The 21813-nt window shown below is 46.3% G+C and overlaps 1 protein-coding gene across 4 annotated transcripts in view; it reads right to left on the bottom strand.

Moving 5' to 3' along the window:
* Nucleotides 1-21813, bottom strand: part of ASAP1 (ArfGAP with SH3 domain, ankyrin repeat and PH domain 1) — a 357363-nt gene that overhangs the window by 21224 nt on the left and 314326 nt on the right. For 2 of the 4 annotated variants that reach the window (XM_038555529.1, XM_038555528.1), the window contains 7 exons: nt 20422-20608; nt 20114-20199; nt 18589-18704; nt 18368-18435; nt 17271-17378; nt 14827-15055; nt 3142-3312 (listed from right to left, as the gene is read on the bottom strand). In XM_038555529.1, the coding sequence (XP_038411457.1) occupies nt 3142-3312; nt 14827-15055; nt 17271-17378; nt 18368-18435; nt 18589-18704; nt 20114-20199; nt 20422-20608 (965 nt within the window). The remainder of the gene's footprint in view (nt 1-3141; nt 3313-14826; nt 15056-17270; nt 17379-18367; nt 18436-18588; nt 18705-20113; nt 20200-20421; nt 20609-21813) is intronic. The other 2 variants (XM_038555531.1, XM_038555530.1) reach the window with 1 other exon arrangement.

Genomic DNA, 21813 nt, shown 5'->3' on the forward strand with positions numbered 1-21813 from the left:
AAACTGAGGTACGGAACAATTTGAAATTAATCACTAAAAGCCACCGGGCTACCAAGTGGTAGGGATGGATTAGAATCTGGGTATGGCACAGGGTCCACGCTAGAGTACTCTGCTCTGAGACAGAAACAGCATAAGCCCTTGTAAGGAATTCAGAATGCCTTGGGAAAGAGAGATGCACCCACAATCCCTGTGGCAACCCCCTGTGCCAGTGGGGCCAGAGTGGGAGGGTGGTGGTGGCTAGACTGGGAAAGCTCCTTGAATGGGTCTCTGGAGAGCAGACCTTGAAGGATGGCTAAGCATTAATACAAATGAGTAGAATATTCCAGGCTGAGGCACTGTATGAGCAAACGCTCAGATCATAGAGGAAAGAATGTGGTTTGGGAATCTGGTGTACTTCAGCGTGGCAGGCATGTCATGGGTAGGTGAGACCTCTGGAGAGCCAAGGGGCTGTGCCTGTACCATCTCCTTCTGCTGGTTTCCATACCCTGGGCCCAGATCCTAAAGGTAGGTCCACAGAGGGAAGCTGTAGGTATCATAAATGTTGCCGAGGAATCTGACTCCCTATGTGTTTGAGCAATAGTCAGTCTGGATCCCGGTTCTGGCTTCCGGAACACCATGTCAGCGGGAGATAGGCAGGGAAAGACCCGGCCTTGAAGTCTATCTCACATATGCACACACACCAACTACTTAGGAAAACGGCCCTGACCGCCTCAGAATGACTATTTAGGGTTGTTTGTGAGTGACCACCAAAGTCTATGACGTGGCGAATTGTCACTATGCCACAGACAGATTCTGGTTGTAGGTGGTAGGCTCTAGCTGGGGAGATCCGCCAGCAGATGGCTTGGGGCCCATGTCTTCGGAAGGCTCCCTGTTGGTGGCACTAATTCTCACAAAGTGGTGACTTTCTTAATGAAAAATGCCCCTGGCCCACAAAAACAAAAAACAAAACAAAAGACCAGTAGCTACTAGTCCTGCTGCTCACCGACGTGAAAGAAAGTGATGATTCTAAGTCAGAAAACAGAAATTTCATATAATTCACTGCAGACCGACCAAGCCTGTGAGGTGACTACAGGTGCTATAAACTTTGCACAGAAATAAAAACCGGTTAACAACAGCATCAACGCTTAGTGAAATGTGAAAAGAAGGTTAAGTTTATGATTTGTGGCATGAAAGCCTGCACAGGGGGTGACCTTCAATAGAATGTTGTTTGGGTTTGGAACGTCCTCTCGGATGAACCTGGGGACGTCTGAAGGCTCCAGAGACCAACCGTGGACGTGTCAAGGACCGTAAACACACTGGTGTGTGCCCGTGCCAGCCCCTCCATTGCTATTCTCTGGCCTGTCTCACCAGGGAACTAACTTGTTAGCGCCCTCCACAAATGTCTCCTCCTCTGGGGAGCCTTCTCCTGCAGTTTGACACTTTTTCTCAGCATTTCCACAGCATGTGGTTAACATGTCAGCCCTAACGGTCAACAGTGCTCACTCACTGGGTTGCCTGTCTGTCTCCCTCACCAGGCCATGGGCTCCCTGAGCAGATGGACTGAGAAGGCCCACGTGACAGGCACACACGCATGCAGACTGGATGGCCAAACACACAGACATGTTCGCATGCACACTGTGACACTGTGGCTGGATGGGATGACAGACATGTGCCAACCCACAAATGGGGGAGTACGGCTTTTTCCAAAAACTCCAAAGATTCACAACACCTTAACACAGGCTTTAGAAGAGGCCCTGTAATGCATTCAGCTCAATTACCTGTCAGTTACGATCAGAAACCCAAGAAAAAAGTAGCCGCAATGAAACTCATTGGTAGGAGGAGGTGACACATGCGAATAAGCATATTCCTCGGGCAAAACTTCTCTTTCTCTGCATGCCTGTCATGGGCCTGACCCCGCTGGGCACTTGGCTCTTGCCCTAAATTGTGGTGAGCTAGTGAAGAGTTTTGGGGAACTAAGAAAGTAGGAAAAGATGGGGGGGGGTGCCTGGGTGGCTCAGTTGGTTGAGCGCCTGCCTTTGGCTCAGGCCATGATCTTAGGGTCCTGGGATGGAGACCTGCATCGGGCTCCCAGCTTACCGGGGGAGTCTGCTTCTCCCTCTTGTCCCTGCTTGTGCTTTCTCTCTCCAATAAATAAAATTAAAACAACAACAACAACAACAACAAAAAGGTAGTAAAGATGGAAATTATGAGCCTTGTGGATATATTTTGTCATCTGCAATCAATGCCACTAACTGATTCTGAGCACATTTATCTATCATGCAGTGACGACTGAGGACCTGATATACGCGGGCTTGATTCTAGGCCTTGCAAACACAACAGAGAAGACAGAGTCCCTGCCCTCTTGGAGCTTACATTCTAGAGAGCAAGAAGCCAAACAGAGTACTGATCCACAGTGATAGGTGCTGTGAAGGAACTGGAGGGGGGAGGAAGCTCCTTTAGAAAGTGGGGTCAGGAGACAAATGTTTCAGCAGAAAAGGACAAAAGGGAGCCAGCCTCTCAAAGCGCAAGGCCACAGTGCAGGGAGTGCAGCGGCCTCAGGAGGGAGGGCCTGGTGTGCTTGAGAAAGAAGAGGCAGTGAGGCGTGAGCGGAGGGCAGGAGCTAAAGTCAGTCCCTCAACCCTGCAGGGCCCTTTAGGTCCCAGGCCAAGGAGCTGGTGTTCACCCTAAAGCACAAAAGGAAAGTTTTTATTTTTTATTTTTTATTTTTTTTAAAAGGAAAGTTTTAAAGGCGAGAAGTGCCTATGTCTGATTTATGTGTTGAGAAAAACTTTTGATTTGTATTCTGGCTGTTGTGAGAAAGGATTACTTTGCTTTTCTGAGCCTCCATTTCCTCATCTGTCAATGAGGTTGACAATACCCATTGCACAGAGTTGCTACTGTGAGCGAGAGAGATTTATTAGCACAGTGTCTGGTGTACAGGAAATGCTCAGCAGTTTAGTATTGACTGGTTTTTAAATGATCCTAAATATCTTCCAAGATGTTTCTTGGCCTTAGATACAATCACACCGAATGTAGCCAAGCCCTCGTCCGGCGTGTGTGCAGTCTGGCCCGTCTGCTGGATGTGCTAAGTGTCCACTGCCCACTGTACCCCACGCACTGCCTGGCCCGGGCAGCAGTGGCCCTGACTTTAGGATGACTTACCCCAAGGAACTGCGCCTTTGTTTGGGGGCCCGTGAGGTAGTGGGCTGGGAGGGTCGGATAGGGTTCTCTTGTGTCCGGGTGGTGGGGGAGGAGGCCTCTTCTTGGACAGGGTGGAGCTGCCACTAGAGGTCTGGGTGCTTAGAGGGAGTGTTGAAGGTGGGCCAGTTGGACCTAGAAAGGAAATCGAATGGGGCAGGAAGGTTAATCCCAGTCTCATAGACAGAATAGCCAGTATGCAGTTACTTCCACACAGCAAATGTGGTATGGTTTGCAGACGAAGCACAAAGCTGGATGTGGCCAATTCCATCAACTCAGTAACTCACAAAGAGGGATTTCAAAATTGCTGGTAAAAAAAAAAAAAAAAAAAAAAATCACAAGAAAAGAAAGGGAAGTTTGTGCTTTTAAGGAAATGCCAATCACATGGAATGCTACTGGGTTTAGATCTTCATTTAGGTACGACAGGAAAAGTAAAGCATACATTTTAAATGAAGAACTTAGTGGGAGCATCACAAAATCTATGAGAAAGAAGGGCCCACAGTACTGGCAGCAAAATCAATGGAGAAGGAACAGAGTATGGGCTAACCCTTCAGGGGGCCACAGGGTGAGACATGGATGCATTCACAGAAAAGGATCTTTCTCTCTGCTACAACTTTTTCTCTTACTTGGTAAATTTTGCCTGAAGTTTTTCTTTTTTTTTTTTTTAATGATTTTTATCAAGAACGAAGGATCCACTGTAAAGAATTACTTGGAAAAAAATAAAAATCCCAAAACTCTTTCTTCCTTCAATTCTGAATAGTTCCAGGAATCATAAACCACCTATCGGAAGCCTGAAAAAGTTACAGAAATTAGACATTGATTTCTACAGATTTGAAAAAAGACTCCACTTTCTCCAGAGGTAAAGATGGGATGGCAGTAACGATTGATATTCCACACACACACAAAACCACTACTGCAAAACTTGACTTTTTTGACCTAATGTTTTAAGGGAAAAAATGGAGTTTGTTTTCAAGAGCTGTTATGGGATTAGTATTACGGTCTTAGTTTTGTTTATCTGAAGTGACGTTGAAGTGGTTGGTGTGTGCCAAGCACTATATGCTGGGCACTGTGACAAGCATCTCTGTTGACGGAGTATTCCCAGGTACATGGTGTAACTGTGTCCATGGACAACTGTTTCTGCAAGCAGTAGAAGGGAAAAAAAAAAAAAGGGAAAGAAACCAAAAAAAGCTAAGAACACTGTCACACCAAAATTTTAACACAGGATAGTAGATACCTGGTGATCCAGAAAGGCTCCAAAAGAGCTTTTTACATTCTGTATATTAAAAGAAACGCTTGGAAAAAAATAAATAAAAGAAAAGCTTGGGGCACCTGGGTGGCTCAGTGGTTGAGCATCTGCCTTTAGCTCAGGTCATGATTCTGGGGTCCTGGGATTGAGTCCTACATCGAGCTCCCCGCAGGGAGCCTGCTTCTCCCTCTGCCTGTGTCTCAGGAATAAATAAATAAAATCTTAAAAAAAAAAATTAAAAGAAAAGCTTAATTACTGCTGGCTTCTTTCCTTGGTATTATTTCCCATTACCGACTCCTGGTCAGCACCGACGCTGACTTACACCAGTGATTCTCAAAGATGGTCTCATCTTGGAATCAATACTGACAATCTCAGTAAGATCACCAGCTGCTTTTGGATAAAATGGCCTGAGCTCTACAGTTTACCCTCTATCCTACTGATGTGATGTCTGATGGAAGCCTCACTGTTTCTCCAAATGAACACCTAGTTATGCTACCAGTCATGTAGTTTCAGAAGTGATCTTATAACAATAAAGGGACTGTTATGGCAGCCTTGCATTTGTAGGATGATTTGTACTTCTCAAAAATCCGTTCACGGGGTGCCTGGCGGGCTCACAGTCAGTTAAGGGTCTGACTCCTGACTTTTGGCTCAGGTTGCGATTCTGGGACCATGGGATCGAGCTCTGCATTGAGCTCTGCACTCAGCGCGGGCTCTGCTGTACATTATCTCCTCCTCCCTCTGCTCCTCCTCCTGCTCACATGTGCTCCCTCTCTCTAAAATAAATGAACAAAATTTTTAAAAATGATAATGTGTTCATATATGCTATTCCCCTTGATTTTTTTTATTATTGCCCCCATCTGCAGTCAGGAAAGCAGGAGTAAGGGGGTTCGGAGGGTGTAAGGTTTCACTACCATGGGGTGTGAAGGTCTCTGGCCTGGTGGGTGCTCGCCTGTCTCACACTGCCGTTCCTGAAAGCCAGGACTGCGCTCTGTGCGCTGAGCCCAGGGGGAGAACAACACGGACAACAACAGCAAACGCTCAGTGTTAGGAAGTGTGACTTTCCTCTTGGAAATACGCGGAGAAGAGAGATTAGACGATGATGAGATTCTCCAGCACTTTCATCTCTACCACCACCTAGGGATCTTCTGATGCAGTGCAACTAAAGTCATTGCATCAGTTCCAAATCCTGTCTGCAAACAAAAATCGCCAGAGACAAGGCACTAATGGGGCTGTGTCTCTGAGCAAAGTTGTATGTGTACCTGATTTCAGGAGCGATCCGAACACAGAGTCATCCTGTAACCATAAGCCGAGCAAAATCCAACCTCCCGTGCCAGCATTTCAGAAATGAAGGGATTAGTGTTCTGTGCAGGATCATGTACCTCTGTCTTACTTTATCTGTAATCGTATTTTGCTGCTTACTTGTTTATTATTGCATGTCCCCCCCACCCCCCCAGACTGTAATTCTATCAGGGCCAGCCCTTTTTCTGGACTAGTTTAGTCTGGTGTAAACTAAACTAAGTTTAGTAATATAGTATTGGATAAACTGACGAATGACCATTACTTCTATCTTTTTAAGGCTGGTGACCTTGGGAAGGTGACCTTTTAAAGAAGACAGAAGGGTGTCACAGGGTGCCAACAGAATACTAGAAATCGGGGGAAATATTAGAGACATGTTAAGCGTGAAAAGAAATATTCAATACTATAATTCCCTAGCCAGAAAACATACACATAGATCCACCTATTGTTTTGTAATAGAAGCTACAGAAAGGGAGGTACCATAAAATGTGGCTGGGAGGGCTTGAGTTAAAAAAAAAAAAAAAAAAAAAAAAAAAAGGCTGAAAAACACTGTATGAGGTCCCAGAAAAGCATAATTAAGCTTTCTTAAGATTTAAAGATCTTAGGGGTGCCTAGATGGCTCAGTCAGTAAAGTGTCTGCCTTTGGCTCAGGCTGTGATCTCAGGGTCCTGGGATCAAGCCCCATGTTGGGCTCCCTGCTCAGCAGAGAGACTGCTTCTCCCTCTCCTTCTGCCACTCTCCCTGCTTGTGTGCTTTCTCTCTTTTTTTTCTGTCAAATAAATAAAATCTTAAAACAAAACAAAAACAAAACAAAACAAAAAAACGATTTAAAGATCTCAGAAGACTTTTAAAATTAGTAACTAGTGTCTCAACCACCAAAGGGGATGTTTTATGCAAAATAATCTAAGTCCTGGCGTGGTGAGGAAGGAAGCAATTCTGGCAGGATAAAGAAAGCTAAAATAAAACAAAATAGAAAAGAATAAACACGGCATCAAACAAACACAAAAAAAGGGTGGGAGGCAAGCTTAACAGGGTGGGGAGGATTGGAGGTGACGTGGACAGCCTGCTAGGGCTGGTGGAAATAAGGAGAAAATGCCTCACTCCTCATTTGCTACTGACTAGTATGTCAAATTATCTTCTTTCTTTTTTCTTAAAAATATGGCTCTCAAAAGCTTCCAAAGCTTATAAAGAACTCTGAGGTTAGTGAAATTATTAGAAGGTCTCCTTAGAGGAGATCATGAACTCACCTCTTCCCAAGATCGTGTGCCTTGTTCCACAACCCCACCAGCCCTCTGGGTCACTCTGTGTGGATGCTCTGCTGTGTCTTTAGCTCCAGAGATGCCCACTGGACTTCTGGGGGCTGCACTGCCATGCACGCCTCCATGTCATCGGTTCAGGGAGGCCCTGAGTGAGGTCCGTACCTCAGACGTGTGCCCAGCCCACAGCCAGAGTTCAGGAAACTCACGTGCGAGGTCACTATCCACCTCGAAGCCACTGTGCTTGCTCTGGGCAGTTTGCAAAGCCCTTGCTCTGCAACCCCTCGCCCAACCATTCAGACTCACAAAAGGCTGTGGCTGTTTCCTGAGACCTGCCCAGGAACTGGTGTTTCCTCTGTTCGTGAAAGCTTCCCAGGGGGATGGGAAAATAATACATTCATAGACTCCAGGGATGGTTTAAATGAAACCTCACCAGATAGGACTTGAATTGTCAACAAGAAGGAAATGAATCTACTTATTTTGGAAAAACCGTCTTGAAAAGCCATGCATGTACACCTAAATACATATTAAAAAAAAAAAAATCTGTTCCTGGGATGGCCAGGTGGTTCAGTCGGTTAGGTGTCTGCCTTTGGCTCAGGTCATGATCCCAGGGTCCAGGGATTGAGTCTTGCATCAGGCTCCTGGCTCTGTGGGGAGCCTGCTTCTCCCTCTGCCCTCTCTCATGAATAAAAAAACAAACAAACAAACAAACAAAAAAACCCTAAATTCACCATCAGCATGCTTTTCTTTTTCTTTCTCCTTCCTTTCTTTCTTTCTTTCTTTCTTTCTTTCTTTCTTCTTTTTTCTTTCTTTCTTTCTTTCTTTCTTTCTTCTTCTTCCCTTCCTTCCTTCCTTCCTTCCTTCCTTCCTTCCTTCCTTCCTTCCTTCCTTCCTTCCTTCTTTTTTTTCTTTTTTCAGCATGCTTTTCAAATCTCCTACATTCCCTAAATTTTGCAGAGCTACCATTTACTGAGTATCGTGCGCCGGACCTAACACTCAGGAGAGGCTTATTTACATAATTGAGAACTCCCCTTATGAAGCAGCACTGCTGTCGTGATCATCTACTTTCGGGGTGAAGAGACCCAAGGCTCAGAGAGTTTAGGAAATCGGCGACTCACAGTACATAAGTGTGGCTCTGTGTGACCCCAGGGCGGGTGCTGATCTTTGATGGTCGGTACCTGTTCTCCTCCTGTGACTGCCCCTACGTTCTCCCTGGCTGGGATACTCAGGCCCAACTACATTCCCTCCTCACCTCTGCACCTCATCTGTGAAGGGTCAGCTCAATCGGAACCTCATCCAGAGCCTTCTCTGACCCATCCCCTTTGCCTTGGGCAACTGCTTTTACCTGTAACCTTCCACAAGGCTAAATAGCACTGACTATTCTTCTCCCCATTGCATTATAGCTAGGTTTTTCTCTTCTTTCCCAGGCTGAAAGCTCCCTTGGGGCAAGATTCATGTCTTCTTCATATCCCTCAGTGCTTGGCACATTCTGAACACTCAATACAAGTCTATGGAAATAATTCATGGTGTAACTCGGGAGGATGCTTTCTCATTGTCCTTGTACATTCGGTTTTTAGTAAAACAAAACACCCAAAGGTCTGCCCTGCTATTATTTGGGAGGCCAAATAATAGTACATCTTTATAATTTAAGTAAAACAACAAGATCCAGAAGATGGCTTTCAAAAACTGTCTTGACAATTTCTGAAAACACCATCTGTAGAAATATAATGTACATACTCTAAACACGCCATGCCATATACAGTAAGTAATAGTAGCAGAAATTCTATCTACACACAACTCTGGATAAGATGAATGCGTTTCACAGCGCGGACCTGAAAAGTTTGTTACGTCTGGCTGGCTCAGTCACTGGACCTTGAGACTCTTGATCTCAGGGTTGAGTTCAAGCACCACGTTGGGTGAAGAGATTACTTAAAAGTAAATAAAATTAAAAAAAAAAGTGGATAAAGATATAGTGTATTTATATAGAGAAAGACCCTGTATGTAGCAGGAAGGCACTATTATCATTGCACTCAGATGGGGAAACAGAGGCACAGGAGGGCATGGTGGAATGTGCAAGGAGGCCACAGTCAGTCAGCAGGGCTGGGCAGGGCTCTGGTGCAGCAGAGCCATGCAGGAGCAATACCATGCTACATATGATGTGGCAGGAGCAATTCCCCATCCTTCAGACTCCTTCTAGGAGCCCAATAAATAATAGACTAGTGCCTGGATTTAAGGGCCTAAGTAAGGGTGGTTCTTTAACAACTACTCACGGGGCGCCTGGGTGGATAAATAGGTTAAGCATCTGTTTTTGGCTTAGGTCATGATCTCAGGGTCCTGGGATTGAACCCTTCATTGCCCCTCATTGGGCTCCCTGCTGAGCAGGGAGCCTGCTTCTCCTTCTTCCTCTACCTGCCACTCCCCCTCTGCTTGTGCTCTGTGTCACATAAATAAATAACATCTTAAAGAAAAACCAAACAACTACTCATGCATCTCCATACGTGAGAAGCACAACATGATTCCCTCTGATTCCCTTTGCACACCTGGCACTCAGGTGACTTGGCTAGTGAACCTGTGCCAGTGGCCACCCCTGAGGTCAAAAATCCCAGACACACTCAGCCTGCAATGTGGCCAGTGCAAGGGCATAGATGCACCATGCTTTAAAAAGGATCAGGGGAGACTGCTAAAAACAGGCGAAAAAAAACCAGATAAAAAAAAAATCTGGCATGGATCAGGGATGACAGCCCATGGGATGCTTCAATATAGAGCCGCTCAAGTGGTTATCTTTTCATGAGATTAAAAAAAAAAAACCACCCAGGAAACTATAGTCATCAGTATAGGAATAATGCTGTTATGAGGAAAATATACTTCCTAGGCCAGCCGCCATCATCCTGCAATGCCCCTGACGGTGGCAGGCCACCTTCATGTCCTCCCTTCCTGCCCCCTCCCCGCCCTCTCTGATTACTGCCATGAGCCTTGAATGAAAGGTGCAGAAATCTCGAAGATGCTCACGCAACTATTTGGCTGTGATGCTGCACACATTCTGTAGAAAGACTTTCAGCAAGTCAACCATCACACCCCCAAGGTCTCTGGCGTAGAGACTTCCAGACTCTGGCCACACATTCCTGGGACAGGCTTTTCACTGGCCCTGCTGTGGTTTATTCATTCAGCAATGACACAGCACACCCGCCCCACGCCCGGGACGCAAGGCCTGTTCACTCACAGCCCCTGTGCCGCAGGACAGGGAAACAGAGACTCCCTCGCCCCTCCTGCTCGGCCACCCCTCACGGCGCCCCTCGCTGCTCTCTCTGTACCCCTTGGCTGTGTTCCCAGGGCACCGCCCATCTGTTGAACCAAATACATGCACTCGGATCAAACGGATTCCTATCTGGTGAATGCTCGCTATGCACTAGTTACCACATTGTTTCACGGTTTCTAAGCGGTGAGCCCGCGAGGTCTGCAACCCAATCCTGGTTTTCACAGGAAGACCCCGAAGCTCAGCAAGGTGAGCTAAATATTCAGAAGAAGCCAGGGCGGGGAGAGGGTTAGCGTGTTCACAGAAGGAGCCCCATCTCCAGGGTAGGCAAGAAAGAGGCTTTCTGGAGGAAAAGGAAGAGTGAGGTTTGCTCCACAGAGGTCACGGCTGCCCAGGCCTCTGCAGGGGGCTCTACAGGCCGATGGCTTGAGACGATGTGCTTTGCTCTCAAGCTTCACTCTGGGGTTCACGAGGTCTCCTCACCTAAGCTGATGGTGGGGTGGCACCTGTTTGCCATCCTCTGTGATACGAGCACCTACGAGCAAGGCCTGCCTGGGGCCGTTGGCCGGCCAGCACCATTCTGCTGCACAGACCGCCTGCTTCCTCTCAGCCCGGGCTGCAGCCTGTCCGAAGCAGGCATGCACGCTACAGAAAACGTGTCTGAAGTGTGTCAGGAAGCCGTACAGGTAGCCGCCTGATAGTCACTGGGGCTACGTGATGCCAGGTTCTAGGGTTCCAAGTCCACGAACTGACGGGAGAAAACTGTCACTAATGTACCATCGGTTTGTGTTTCTCAAAGCTTGAAAAGTCAGTTAAGTGAAGTAAGCTTCCTGTGGTCAGATTTGCCCTTCATTTCCCTAACAAATCCTTTCCTTGGTACATGGTGCCTGCACTTAGCCAGGTTCACTGGAGAGCACCTGCTCATTTATGAGACCAGGGGGGACATCACCTCACCACTCTTTCCCCAAAGGAACCTTTTTTAGAGGTGAGGAGCTATCGTGGCCGTGGTGTCAGCAGCAGGGCCCTCCCCGGCACTTACTCTAGGCGCTTGGCTAGAGGCTTCCTGTGTGCCTCATTAACCTGTGTACCATCTTGTGTCAGGTCCTGTTTGTGTCCCTGTTATGTAAAACGTGTGCAACTGTATGGTGGGAGAAAGCCACAGCTCTCCAGCTTTAAATCACTTAGGAACAGTTACATCAAGCCAACCAGTCACAGGCACGCATCATGTCTCTGGTCCTGCTCTGGGGGACGGGAGGACGGCACCACCTGCTCACCATGTTCCTCCGTGTTCTAGAGATGTCTGTGGTTACGGCCTGACATGACAGTCCTAGGGGGCGCCTCTCCCAGGACTTCAGGGCTCTGCCTTTTACAAAATGCTTTCTCCACATACTATCTCACTGGATTCTGAGGATAATCCGTGAGGAAGGCAAGACAGTGATCGACCGCCTTCCTCAACTCGGGAAAGCAGAAACCACACAGTCTGGTTTGAGGAGTCTCTAAGGGCCATTTTTACTTTCTACCCTCTAACAGCCACTGTGTGACCTGAGATCAGTTCCTCACCCTTTCCCTACCTTAGCTTCCTTGGCTGTACAATGGGTAGCAGACTGACTCACCTTTCAGCATCCTTCCAGCTCTCTAAAGTTCAGGTTCTAGGACATTAATTTTTTGCTTAATGGTAAGAAACAAACCAATCTTGGCAAGCTTGAAGAATTTCAAGTCTTTTTTTATTTAATTAAATTAATTAATTAATTAATTAATTTATTTATTTATTTTTAAGAATTTCAAGTCTTAAACATACTGTAACGTTGGGGGTCAGGGGGCAGGTCCTAATAACTGAGCAGAGAAACATTCTCAGTGAGAAATGTCTGCATACTTAATTTTACAGCTTCACATTTCAAGAGGTTAGGCAGCAAAATATATCTAAGGCTCAAGGGCGGTGAGTTGGGGTTCTGAACTGCCAAATCTCCCCACTCTGACTGGCGCTCTGCTCAAGCACAAGGGGGCTTTGCTTGATGGCAATTTAGGTCCAACTTCCCTGCATTTTGATGAGGCAGCTGGAGATTCTTGAAAATATTCCTGTGCTGAGTCAGAATAATTCTTTCTCCTTCCCCGCCCCCCCCCCCCCCCCATACTCCTCTTATTACTGGGGACTTTATCCTGAGTGTCTGCAACGCCTTGCCGGAAGCCGCCATCCGTCCAAGCCCTAAATTCACAGGGTGGAAATGACCATTGCTGCAAGCAGAGAGCTCGACGTCACTTCCATGGAAAATGAGCAACCAAACGACAGATTCAAGACATCCTTGTTTTCATGCAAATGGTTCAACAGAATGAAATGAAAAACACATAAGGGCCACAAAACAGAGGAGAATTATCTTTGCACAGAGCGTCAGCTGATTTTCAACAATGTCTTCTAAGATCTCCATTCTAAACATTACCACTTTCCCAAATGTAGGGACACACGAGCCAGGCTAGCTGCAGGGCACAGCTCCCATTTCAAGCCCCTTGGAAAGTCAGGGGGAGCCTACGCTGCTGGTGTCTGTCCGCGTCTGAAGCCCCACTATGAGCAGCCCGGAAGAGCACTCGGGTTCTAGTAGACAGGGATTTCTGTTCTCAATGTCAGGATTTGGGGAGGTGGGCCTTGGGGTTAGTAGCTTGTCCAGGGCTGACCATGGTTACTATGGCCAAGTCTCTGAGCACTTGTTTTAGCAGCTGGATCCTTTAATACATTTGGTCTTTGTTTTCTGTGCCTCTGCTAGAGAGCTAGCTAGAATTTATTCAAGGCAGGAGACAGATGCTTGGCAGCGAGTCAGATAGTATATTTTATGAGTTTCTGTGGTCTCTTGAGATAGAATTATAGAAAAGGATGGAGGGAGGTGAGGCAGCCTCTTGGTTCCCAGGACTCTGGGGTCTTTCTCTTTTGCAGACCTTTTCCAAAATTCTCAGTGACCTGGAGGCCCACCCTGTCTAGACAGGTCATCGCTCTTATGTTGGTGAGCACAATCAGGGGACATGAGCCCTCTCAGAATTTTCTTTGATTATTTTATATTTTATTTTCACGGTCCTCTTTGGGGTACAGAAAGGGAAATTTCTGGTCTTATCCGATTGCTACCCCGACAGGAAAACAGGATCACACAGAGGTGGGAAGCAGCACAGTTCTCTTACTGTGTAGGGCATACCTGCAACTTGAGAGGTTAGTGTTTGAATAAGGGATCTGATGCCTTATTTACGTGCATTCTTGTATAATGTATGGATGGGTAAGAGAAACACTGGAGGTTCAAAGCACTGGCTCACGTGTGCTGTCACTCTTACATTATGGTTACTAGGTATCTTTGATGAGCACCGTTCATGCCAAAACCTTATTTTAGCTTTTCTCCGCTATTTTATGATCTACGAGGCCATTTGGGGTCTCTCTAAGAACACAGCTCCCATTTATAACACTATTTCAATGGAGAATAAGCTCTGAAAAAACGCTGTTCTGAATAAAGCTCACATTTCTCAGAAAATAGCCCCAGTGTGATTCAAATAGGCATGGCATTGTGTAGGGAGAGGCCCTCAGAACCTGTGTGAGCATGAGCTGAGCACATAGGGAGAAGCCTGCACTTGAATTTGCTGACCAAGACCGAACCCCAAGCTGCCGCTCTGGGTACCTCTCACTTTCCCCCTGGCCTGATGACTCTTTAAATGTTGCCATTTCTGCATCTAAAGTGGTCTCTGTACAGGTGGGAACACTGACTTTCACAGCTGGGCACTCTTTATGGATGTGGGATACGGGACAAGCACTCTGTTGCCACAGACCAGGACAGCAGACCCTCGGCCCTTGGTGCTGGCCCTGGTGGAGGTTCCGGACGATGCGCTACACAGTGCCCCTCTTCTGGCTAAGATTCTTCCCAGGTAGAGTTTCGTGGAAAAACAATCCTCATGAGGAAGCACAGGAGAGAGGGCTCAGGTCATATAGGACCTGGGTTAGAATCACAGAGATCTGAGAACATTAGGCCAATCACTCAACATCTCTGAACCACAATCTCCTTTGTCTGCGTGATGCCAGCAACTACAACCCACCTCCTTTTGTGAGCATAAAATGAGAAGTGCTGGGCTTAGGGCCTGTCATGAAGCGAGTGCTCCATAACAACGATGTACCACTATTACTACTAACATATCCAGAAGACAGACAACTTAGTGTAGAGAAAATTAATTTTTCGAAGGAATACTACAATTCCACACTACATCGTATAAGAAAGAACACAGGTTTGGTGCCAGGTGGACCGTGGACTGAATCCCAACTCTACCTGTCACAGGTGGTGTGGACGTGGGCAGGTCACTCTACGTCCATAAGCCGTAGTTTCCTCATCTGTAAAGTGGGCACCAAAGCACATACCTCATAGGACTGTTGTGAGGTGAGCACGGCAAACACACGAGGGGCGCTCACAGCACCATCTTACAGCTGGCACTTAGCAAATGGCAAGGCCCTGGTTTCCAACTGTCCCCGACATCACGTTCTGTACCCTGCCACTCAGAGGCCCCTCGCAATTTCTACCTCAAAGCTGCGCAGACCGCCAGCTTTGAGGACGGAGGGGGAGAGCCCTCCTCTAAGTCCGTACCTTTCCCGGCGTTTCTAGGAGGCAGCGGAGGAGCCTCTGCGGTCGGTGACGTGGGCGAGTCTGTGCTTGTGGAGACGAAGATCTGGTTGGTGAAGGCGCCGTAGGAGAGCCGCTGCTTGTCCCTCGGGGTGCTGAAGCCCGGCAGTGACAGCTTGTCCTGGGGGGAGATACTGGAGGAGTGGCAAAAGCTCTGAGGCCTCGGGGAGCGCTCTTTCTTGATGGGGCTCGGCTGCGGATGACAGAACAGAGCAGCGGGTGAGGAACTCCCCGAGGCCCACACCTCAGGCTCCGTCGGGAAGGGGGGTTCCTGCGGCTCCCTGCCTGCCGTGCCCCAGCACAAGAGGAGGACGCAGTTCCCCATTACCAGGGTCACAGCAGGGAGACACTGGTTAGCAATCAGAGGCATTCAGGAGCCGAAGGGCATGGTCACAGGTGACCTTTAACGTAACGGATACCTGCCTTCCGCAGGACACCGTGACCAGCACTGACCTGTGTTCCGCCCACGTGTGGTCTCTACAGTGTGTTCCTTCCCAGCCCAACCCTCTCCCATCAGAGTTCTCAGTCCTCACCTCTTTTCTCTTTTTTATATTCCCTTAGAAAGTAGCCTCCACATTGTGGCCCTGAAACACACCTGTGGGTCCAATCCTATCCCTTCGGATCCTAAACTGTCTTCGACTGCCTACGAGGTGTCCCTTGTGTTTGCACAGCAGTGGCATCCCCATAACTTCCCAAGGTGGAAGCCTCAGGGTCACCCAGAGCCACCAGGGCCTGCGTGGACAGCTCAGAAATGTCCCTGGGATCTCCGCCTGGTGCAGGTGCCCACCAGCCGCCACCGAAGCACAGGCCTCCTGAATAGCCCTGGTTGCAGCTGCTTTCAGCTCCAGCACGTTTTCTACACTGAGGCCAGAGCTGCTGGGGAAACTTGCTCCCTTGACAATTAATCTCTGTTGGCTTCTGACTGCTTGGAGAAAGCCCAAAGGCCAAATTTGGCTCATAACTTGCTTCCCGATCTGGGATCCCTGATCCTGCAGGGCAGCCTCCTGCCTCTCCCACCCACCCACCCACCCATCCACTTGAACGCACCTCACACACGGTGCTTCTAACCATTCCTCAGACTTCCAGCTCTATCACAACCCCTTGGCCTTTGCACATGCTGTTCTCCCTCCCTGGAAAGATGCATTCCTCCCCACTTCTTTGGCTGGCAAGTTTCCTCCCTACTCTCAGAAAACCATCTTCAATGGTACTTTCTTGGTAATTTCCTCACTGCTTTCCAAGGCTGAGGCAACTTTTCTGTTCTCTGAATATATCTCAGGGATTTTCCCAAGCTATTATTATAATGGTTATTCATTATAATTTGCCTCTTCTTAAAGTAGGACACCTTTGTATGACTATTCCTTACGTGCTGCCTAGGGAAGAGCAAAGGCTCAATACATATCCAACGTGCGGCACCTGAGTGGCAGTCGGTTGAGTGTCTGACTCTTGGTTTCGGCTCAGGTCATTATCTCAGGGTTCTGGAATCAAGTCCCGCATCAGGCTCCATGCTCAGTGGGGAGTCTGAGATTCTCTCTCTCCCTCTCCTTCCATCCCTCCCCTTACTCTCTCTCTCTCTCTGAAATAAATAAGTAAAAATATGTATCTGATGAAAACTGCATGAATGAACTTTCAAAGGTAGTTCTGAACTACCCATGAGGGTCAGAGAAAACTAGGTTTAATCTTGAGAGTATCTTTACTAGCCCTAAGACCTCAGGTTGCAAAAATCTGTGTGCATCAGTTTTCTCTTCTATAATATGGGACAGTAACAATACCATAGTGGGCTTTTGGTAAAAATTACTGAGGTAGCACAGAACAAACGTGCTTCCCACTGCCTAGTCCATACCCAAGTTCTTACTATCTCCCAGCTTTTTATTTATGAAGTAGCTGTTCTAATGGCTAATTTTATGTCTTCACCTTGCTGGGCTATGGCACCCAGGTGTCTGGTCAAATACTGGTCTAGATGCTGCTGTGAAGGGATTTTCTTTAGATGTAGTTAACGTTACATTAGATTTCCAATAAAAGGAATTACCCTCCATAATGTGGGTAGGCTTCCTCCAATCAGCTGAAAGGCTCTTGAGAAGATACTGAGGACCTCCAGACACCAGACCACACCATCAGTTCCCACCAGCCCACCTCATACCCTAGGTACTCACTAGCCCCCACAATCACATGAGCCAATTCCTAAAGATAAATTCTGATCTCTCTCCCTCTGCCTTCAACCATACTGGGTCTGGTTTTCCAGAGAACCCTGACTAATACAGCTGTGGAACCCAACAAGGATCAAAGAAGGAGCAAAGTAACTGGCCCTGGGTCAAAAGACCAGACACAGTCTTGCGAAGAACAATCTCATCTATGTGGCACAGAAAACCTGGGAGCAGCGGCAGGAACTCAGAGGCGCCGTTTGCACTCACTTTGTCATCCAGGTCATCATCGCTCTCATCCATCTCCTCCTGTCGCAGGTTCCACTCATATTCCACGTGGACGTGTGGGTTGAACTTCCCAGATTTAGCCTGGGAAAGCTGAAAGTAACAGCAGGGATAGCCACGTTATTGGAAGTGTTAGCCATCCCACTTTTACATAACCACTGAACAAATCCCACCTGGGTCCTGGTTTCAAATGAATCACCAGGAGCTGCCTGTAGGGCAAAACTCTGAGTCTACAGGGCTGAACTGCTGGAGGATTGGCTTCACAGGAGTTGCCCGGAATTACATGCAGAGTCTTTCTTAGTTTGGTAACATGAATTCTCTCTCAAATTAAAAGCTTTCTTAAACATTCTTAAAAATGAGCCTCTAAAGTGTAAATCCCTGGCTGGAAGGCAAAATCAAGAGTTAGTGCAGTAGGAGAGGTAAGCCTTTCAAGTCAGACAGTCCTGGATTGATTCATGGACCACTTTTCTTATCCATAAGATGGTAAGATCCACAGCTTCCTCACAGGATTCTCCTAAAAATAAAAACGTATACCTGCTGGCCTGCAGCTGGCACTGGGCAGAAACTCAGGGGATGGAACTTATTTTTTTGTCTCATCCTTCCCCACTGGTAAGAGATTCATGCTATGCTAAAGTCCAGGTGATACACAAGAACCAATGGGGTCAAAACGCTGGGGCTGGAGGGGGAAGCCGTGCAGTTAATATTTTGAAAACCACTATATTCTGAACTTAACTTGACCAGTTTTTGGACGTAGCTCCCAAATAATTCTTCTTTACTACTGAGCTGCAGGGAAAACCTAAGGGTCTGGCATATAAAAACCATGACCTTAATTGATAAGCCTGTCTGGTAATAATATCTTTCAAATGCCTTTTAGCTCCTATGTCACAACTGCTCTGAGAAGACACAGAATGGCAAATTTATCATCCTACCACTTTTCCAAATGTAGCCTTAGTGCCTGTCTGAATTTCTTTAGCCAACGTTCAGAGAGATGAATCTGTTTCTTTTATCCCAATTCCAGCTTCTGAGAATGACATTTTAAGGCAGCTGGTGTCTAATGGATACCCCACCTCCATTTTGCTTACCAGATCTTCACACTGGGTGGCTTTCAATCTCTTTGCTATGTCCAGGGCAGTCTCCCCAGCTTGGTTAACTACAACAGGGGGGAAAGAAATCGGCATCATTATCTAAGGTATATATTGAAAAGGTTGCAGACAATAATCAGATTATAATGTAACACTCGAGTCTCAGTTTTAGCTAACTGAATGCTGACTCTTGTTATGAAGACGCTTGGTCACGCTCTTACCGACACTCACGGTGGGCTTGCTCCTGAGAAGAAGCTTCAAACACTCGGGTTTACCGTACATACTGCAGTAGTGTAGAGCCGTGTTGCCCAGGGCTGTCTGCTTATCCAGGTTCCCACTGAAGAATTAAAATGTTACCAGAAAAAAAGTATAACTTAAAATGCCATTTAAATAGGGCATGAATAATTTAAAGCTACAGATGAATCACTTATTTCTGTGCTAACAACGGAGTTAAGTTTGAGAACTACTTATAAGCAAGGAAAACGATGATGCTGCTAACATTACACCTCCATTTATAAGCCACATGATGACAGCAATAGCCAGCATTTTCTTTTTTTTTTTTTTTTTTTATTTTATTTTATTTTATTTTTTTTTATTTTTTTTTAGCCAGCATTTTCTGAGTGCCTCCTATGGGACAGACACTCTCAGCTTTTACATATCTTGGCTCATTAAATCTTCACAACCACCCAGTGGGGTAGGTTATGACCATCTTTGTTTCACAGATGAAAACACCAAGGTGCAAAGAGAATGAAGTACCTGCTTTCAAGACTATCATGGCACGGAAGATGGAGTAGGGATCTGAAAAAAGGCAGTTTGTCCCAGAGCCGACACTCTTAACTACTACACTGTACTACCTCCAAGGGGAGGGGTGGACATTCATACAATGTGGCTTGTGTCCAGGCACCATTCTTCACATGTGGGTTCAGATCCCCTTGCTATTTTGACCACTTGTCTTTGGATGAGCTTCAGTTACTCCTAATAATCCGTGGCTTACAGAACTACCCACTGAAGAATATGGCAAGTCCAAACTTCCTGTGTTCAATACTGTACTCCTATTACTATGTCCCAAATTTGACTTAGTTATTGAGTCACACTGTACAGTTTTTTTTTTTTTTTTTTTTAAGATTTCATTTATTTGAAAGACGGAGAGACACAGAGCATGAATGAGGATGAGTGGGGGTGGGGAGGCGCAGAGGGAGAGGGAGAAGCAGACTCCCCGCTGAGCAGGGAGCCCAACATGGGGCTCTATCCGAAGACCCCAGGATCATGACTTGAGCTGAAGGCAGATGCTTAACCCACCGAGCCACCCAGACACCCCGACACTATAGTTTTATAGTGAAATTATGAACAATGAAAACTCATAGATGCTGTGGAGCTGTGCTTGCTGTTAAGTCTTCCCTCTTACAATCTTTCCTAATGCAGTGGGTTTTGACAGAGACAGGATTTTATATCTTTCTAGGCCAGAGCTGGCAAGCTATAGCCTATAGGCCATGCCTGGCCCTCCATTTGTTTTTTAAATAAAGCTTTATTGGAACACAGCCATGCTCAATCATTTACATATGGTCTATGGCTGCTTTCACAGTACAATGGTAGAGCTGAATAGCTGTGATAGAGACCTCATGGTCTGCAAAGTCAAAAATAGTACCTGACTCTTTACAGAAAGCTTGTTGATTTCTGATCTGGGCCCCTGAGAAGACTGGTTTGCATTAACTTATAAGGTGTACTCAGAGAAGATGAAAAGCATACCAGTTTTGTACAAGGAAGTCAACCAAATGGAGAGACGTCTGGTCTGCAGTTCGGACTGCAAGATGAAGTGCTGTCTCCCCAAGCTCCTGAAAAGGACAGGATGAGTGTAAGTAGGGTAACCGCAGATCCTACTTTACCTATAGCAGCTTTGTTCATATCAGCTACCTGGAAGTAATTATTAACGAGTACTCCTCTCACTCTCAAATTGTCTTGATTTAGACACGGTCACTCAATGTATTAGAATCTCAGTATCTTTTACATTCATTTTCCACATTCTGTTTTATCTTATGGTTTTAGTGGAGCCTCACCTGTCCGGATTCCAGCAGTGGTTCCATTAGCTCCACCCCCTCTGCATAGACTTGAATTAGTGCAAGTAAATCCCTGGATTTGATGGCCTCGAGCAATTCATTCAGTTTAGCTGATGGAGATGAACAGGCCTTCCTTGAAAACTTATGATCTACATACTTTGCGGTAATATATTCTTTCCGTACAGTCCTAAAACAGGGCAAAACAACATGAACAAAGATTTTTTATTTTCTATGAGCTAAGAAAAATCTACATTTTTCTGAAAAAACAAAACAAAACAAAACAGTTCTCTTTAAATGAGATAGACTCACCTGTACTTCTTTCAGGATTTAAACAAACCAGGTTCTAAACCAAGTTACCTCATCACAGACAGGATGAAGAAACTGACATATATATGTAGTAGTGTATGTGCAAGCAATATATAGTTACAGAATTAATGAGCTCACAGATCATAGCAGATTTCTTTTCCACTTTGAGCAACAGCTTGAGAAATCTGGTATTTACTACTTCAAATTCAGATACATATGAAGTATACAAAGAAATTAAGAAATTTTATTTTATTACTTATTTTTGAGCTTCAGAATAAAGGGGAGTTGTCTTTCCTGCAGGTTCAGTTTGGGAGTTACTCCCTAAGTCTGAGTGTGTGTAAGCGTTTCTATTCTTTTCTTGAGGACTCATCCTTTCTCCACTTCAGGTTTTGCCCCAAACTCCGGGACTGAGGCCAGCCACCTCCCAGCTACAGGGGTGAGGATCTGACCTAAGTAGCCCCTGGTTACTTTTGTCACCTTTGGTGAAAGGCTGAAATGGAAGTCCACTCAGAGGAAAGGAAAGAAGAATCGGGAAGCGAGCTAGGATCCAGATGATACTGTTTGACATCCTGGAGCCGGCCATACCTGAACTTATCCCATGATTTTCCCAGTTACATGAGCCACTTAATAAGAAAGCAGTAAATGGATTTTGGGTTCAAATCCTAGTTCTACAGCACACCAGCTGCATGACCTTGGGCAAATTACTTCATCTTTCATAAGCTTTAGCTTTTTCGTCTGAAAATGGGGAGAATAGCACATTGGTGTATTTTGAATTAAAGAATGTACAGTACTTATAAGGTGCTTTCTTTCTGAGAAAGCTCTAACTCATGGGACATAAGATTTCTTGCTCAGGAAAAGGTATTCCATCTGTGAAGGCTACTGCTATTTCTTACCATCCCCCCCACCCCCATCCCACAGTGTACCAAGCTGATGCCTCTTCATTTCATTCTGGGTCAGTAGTGAAGGGGTGAGCTGATTGATGGTAGCACACGCCCTTTGGTGACTTGTAGATTCAGCTCAGTGACTAAGATCCTACTTTTATGGGTATCCTTTATACTCAAGTCAAAGTCCTTTGAAGATGGCCAC

This window comes from Canis lupus, chromosome 13 (assembly GCF_011100685.1).
Source record: "Canis lupus familiaris isolate Mischka breed German Shepherd chromosome 13, alternate assembly UU_Cfam_GSD_1.0, whole genome shotgun sequence".
In the NCBI taxonomy this organism is placed as follows: Eukaryota; Metazoa; Chordata; class Mammalia; order Carnivora; family Canidae; genus Canis; species Canis lupus.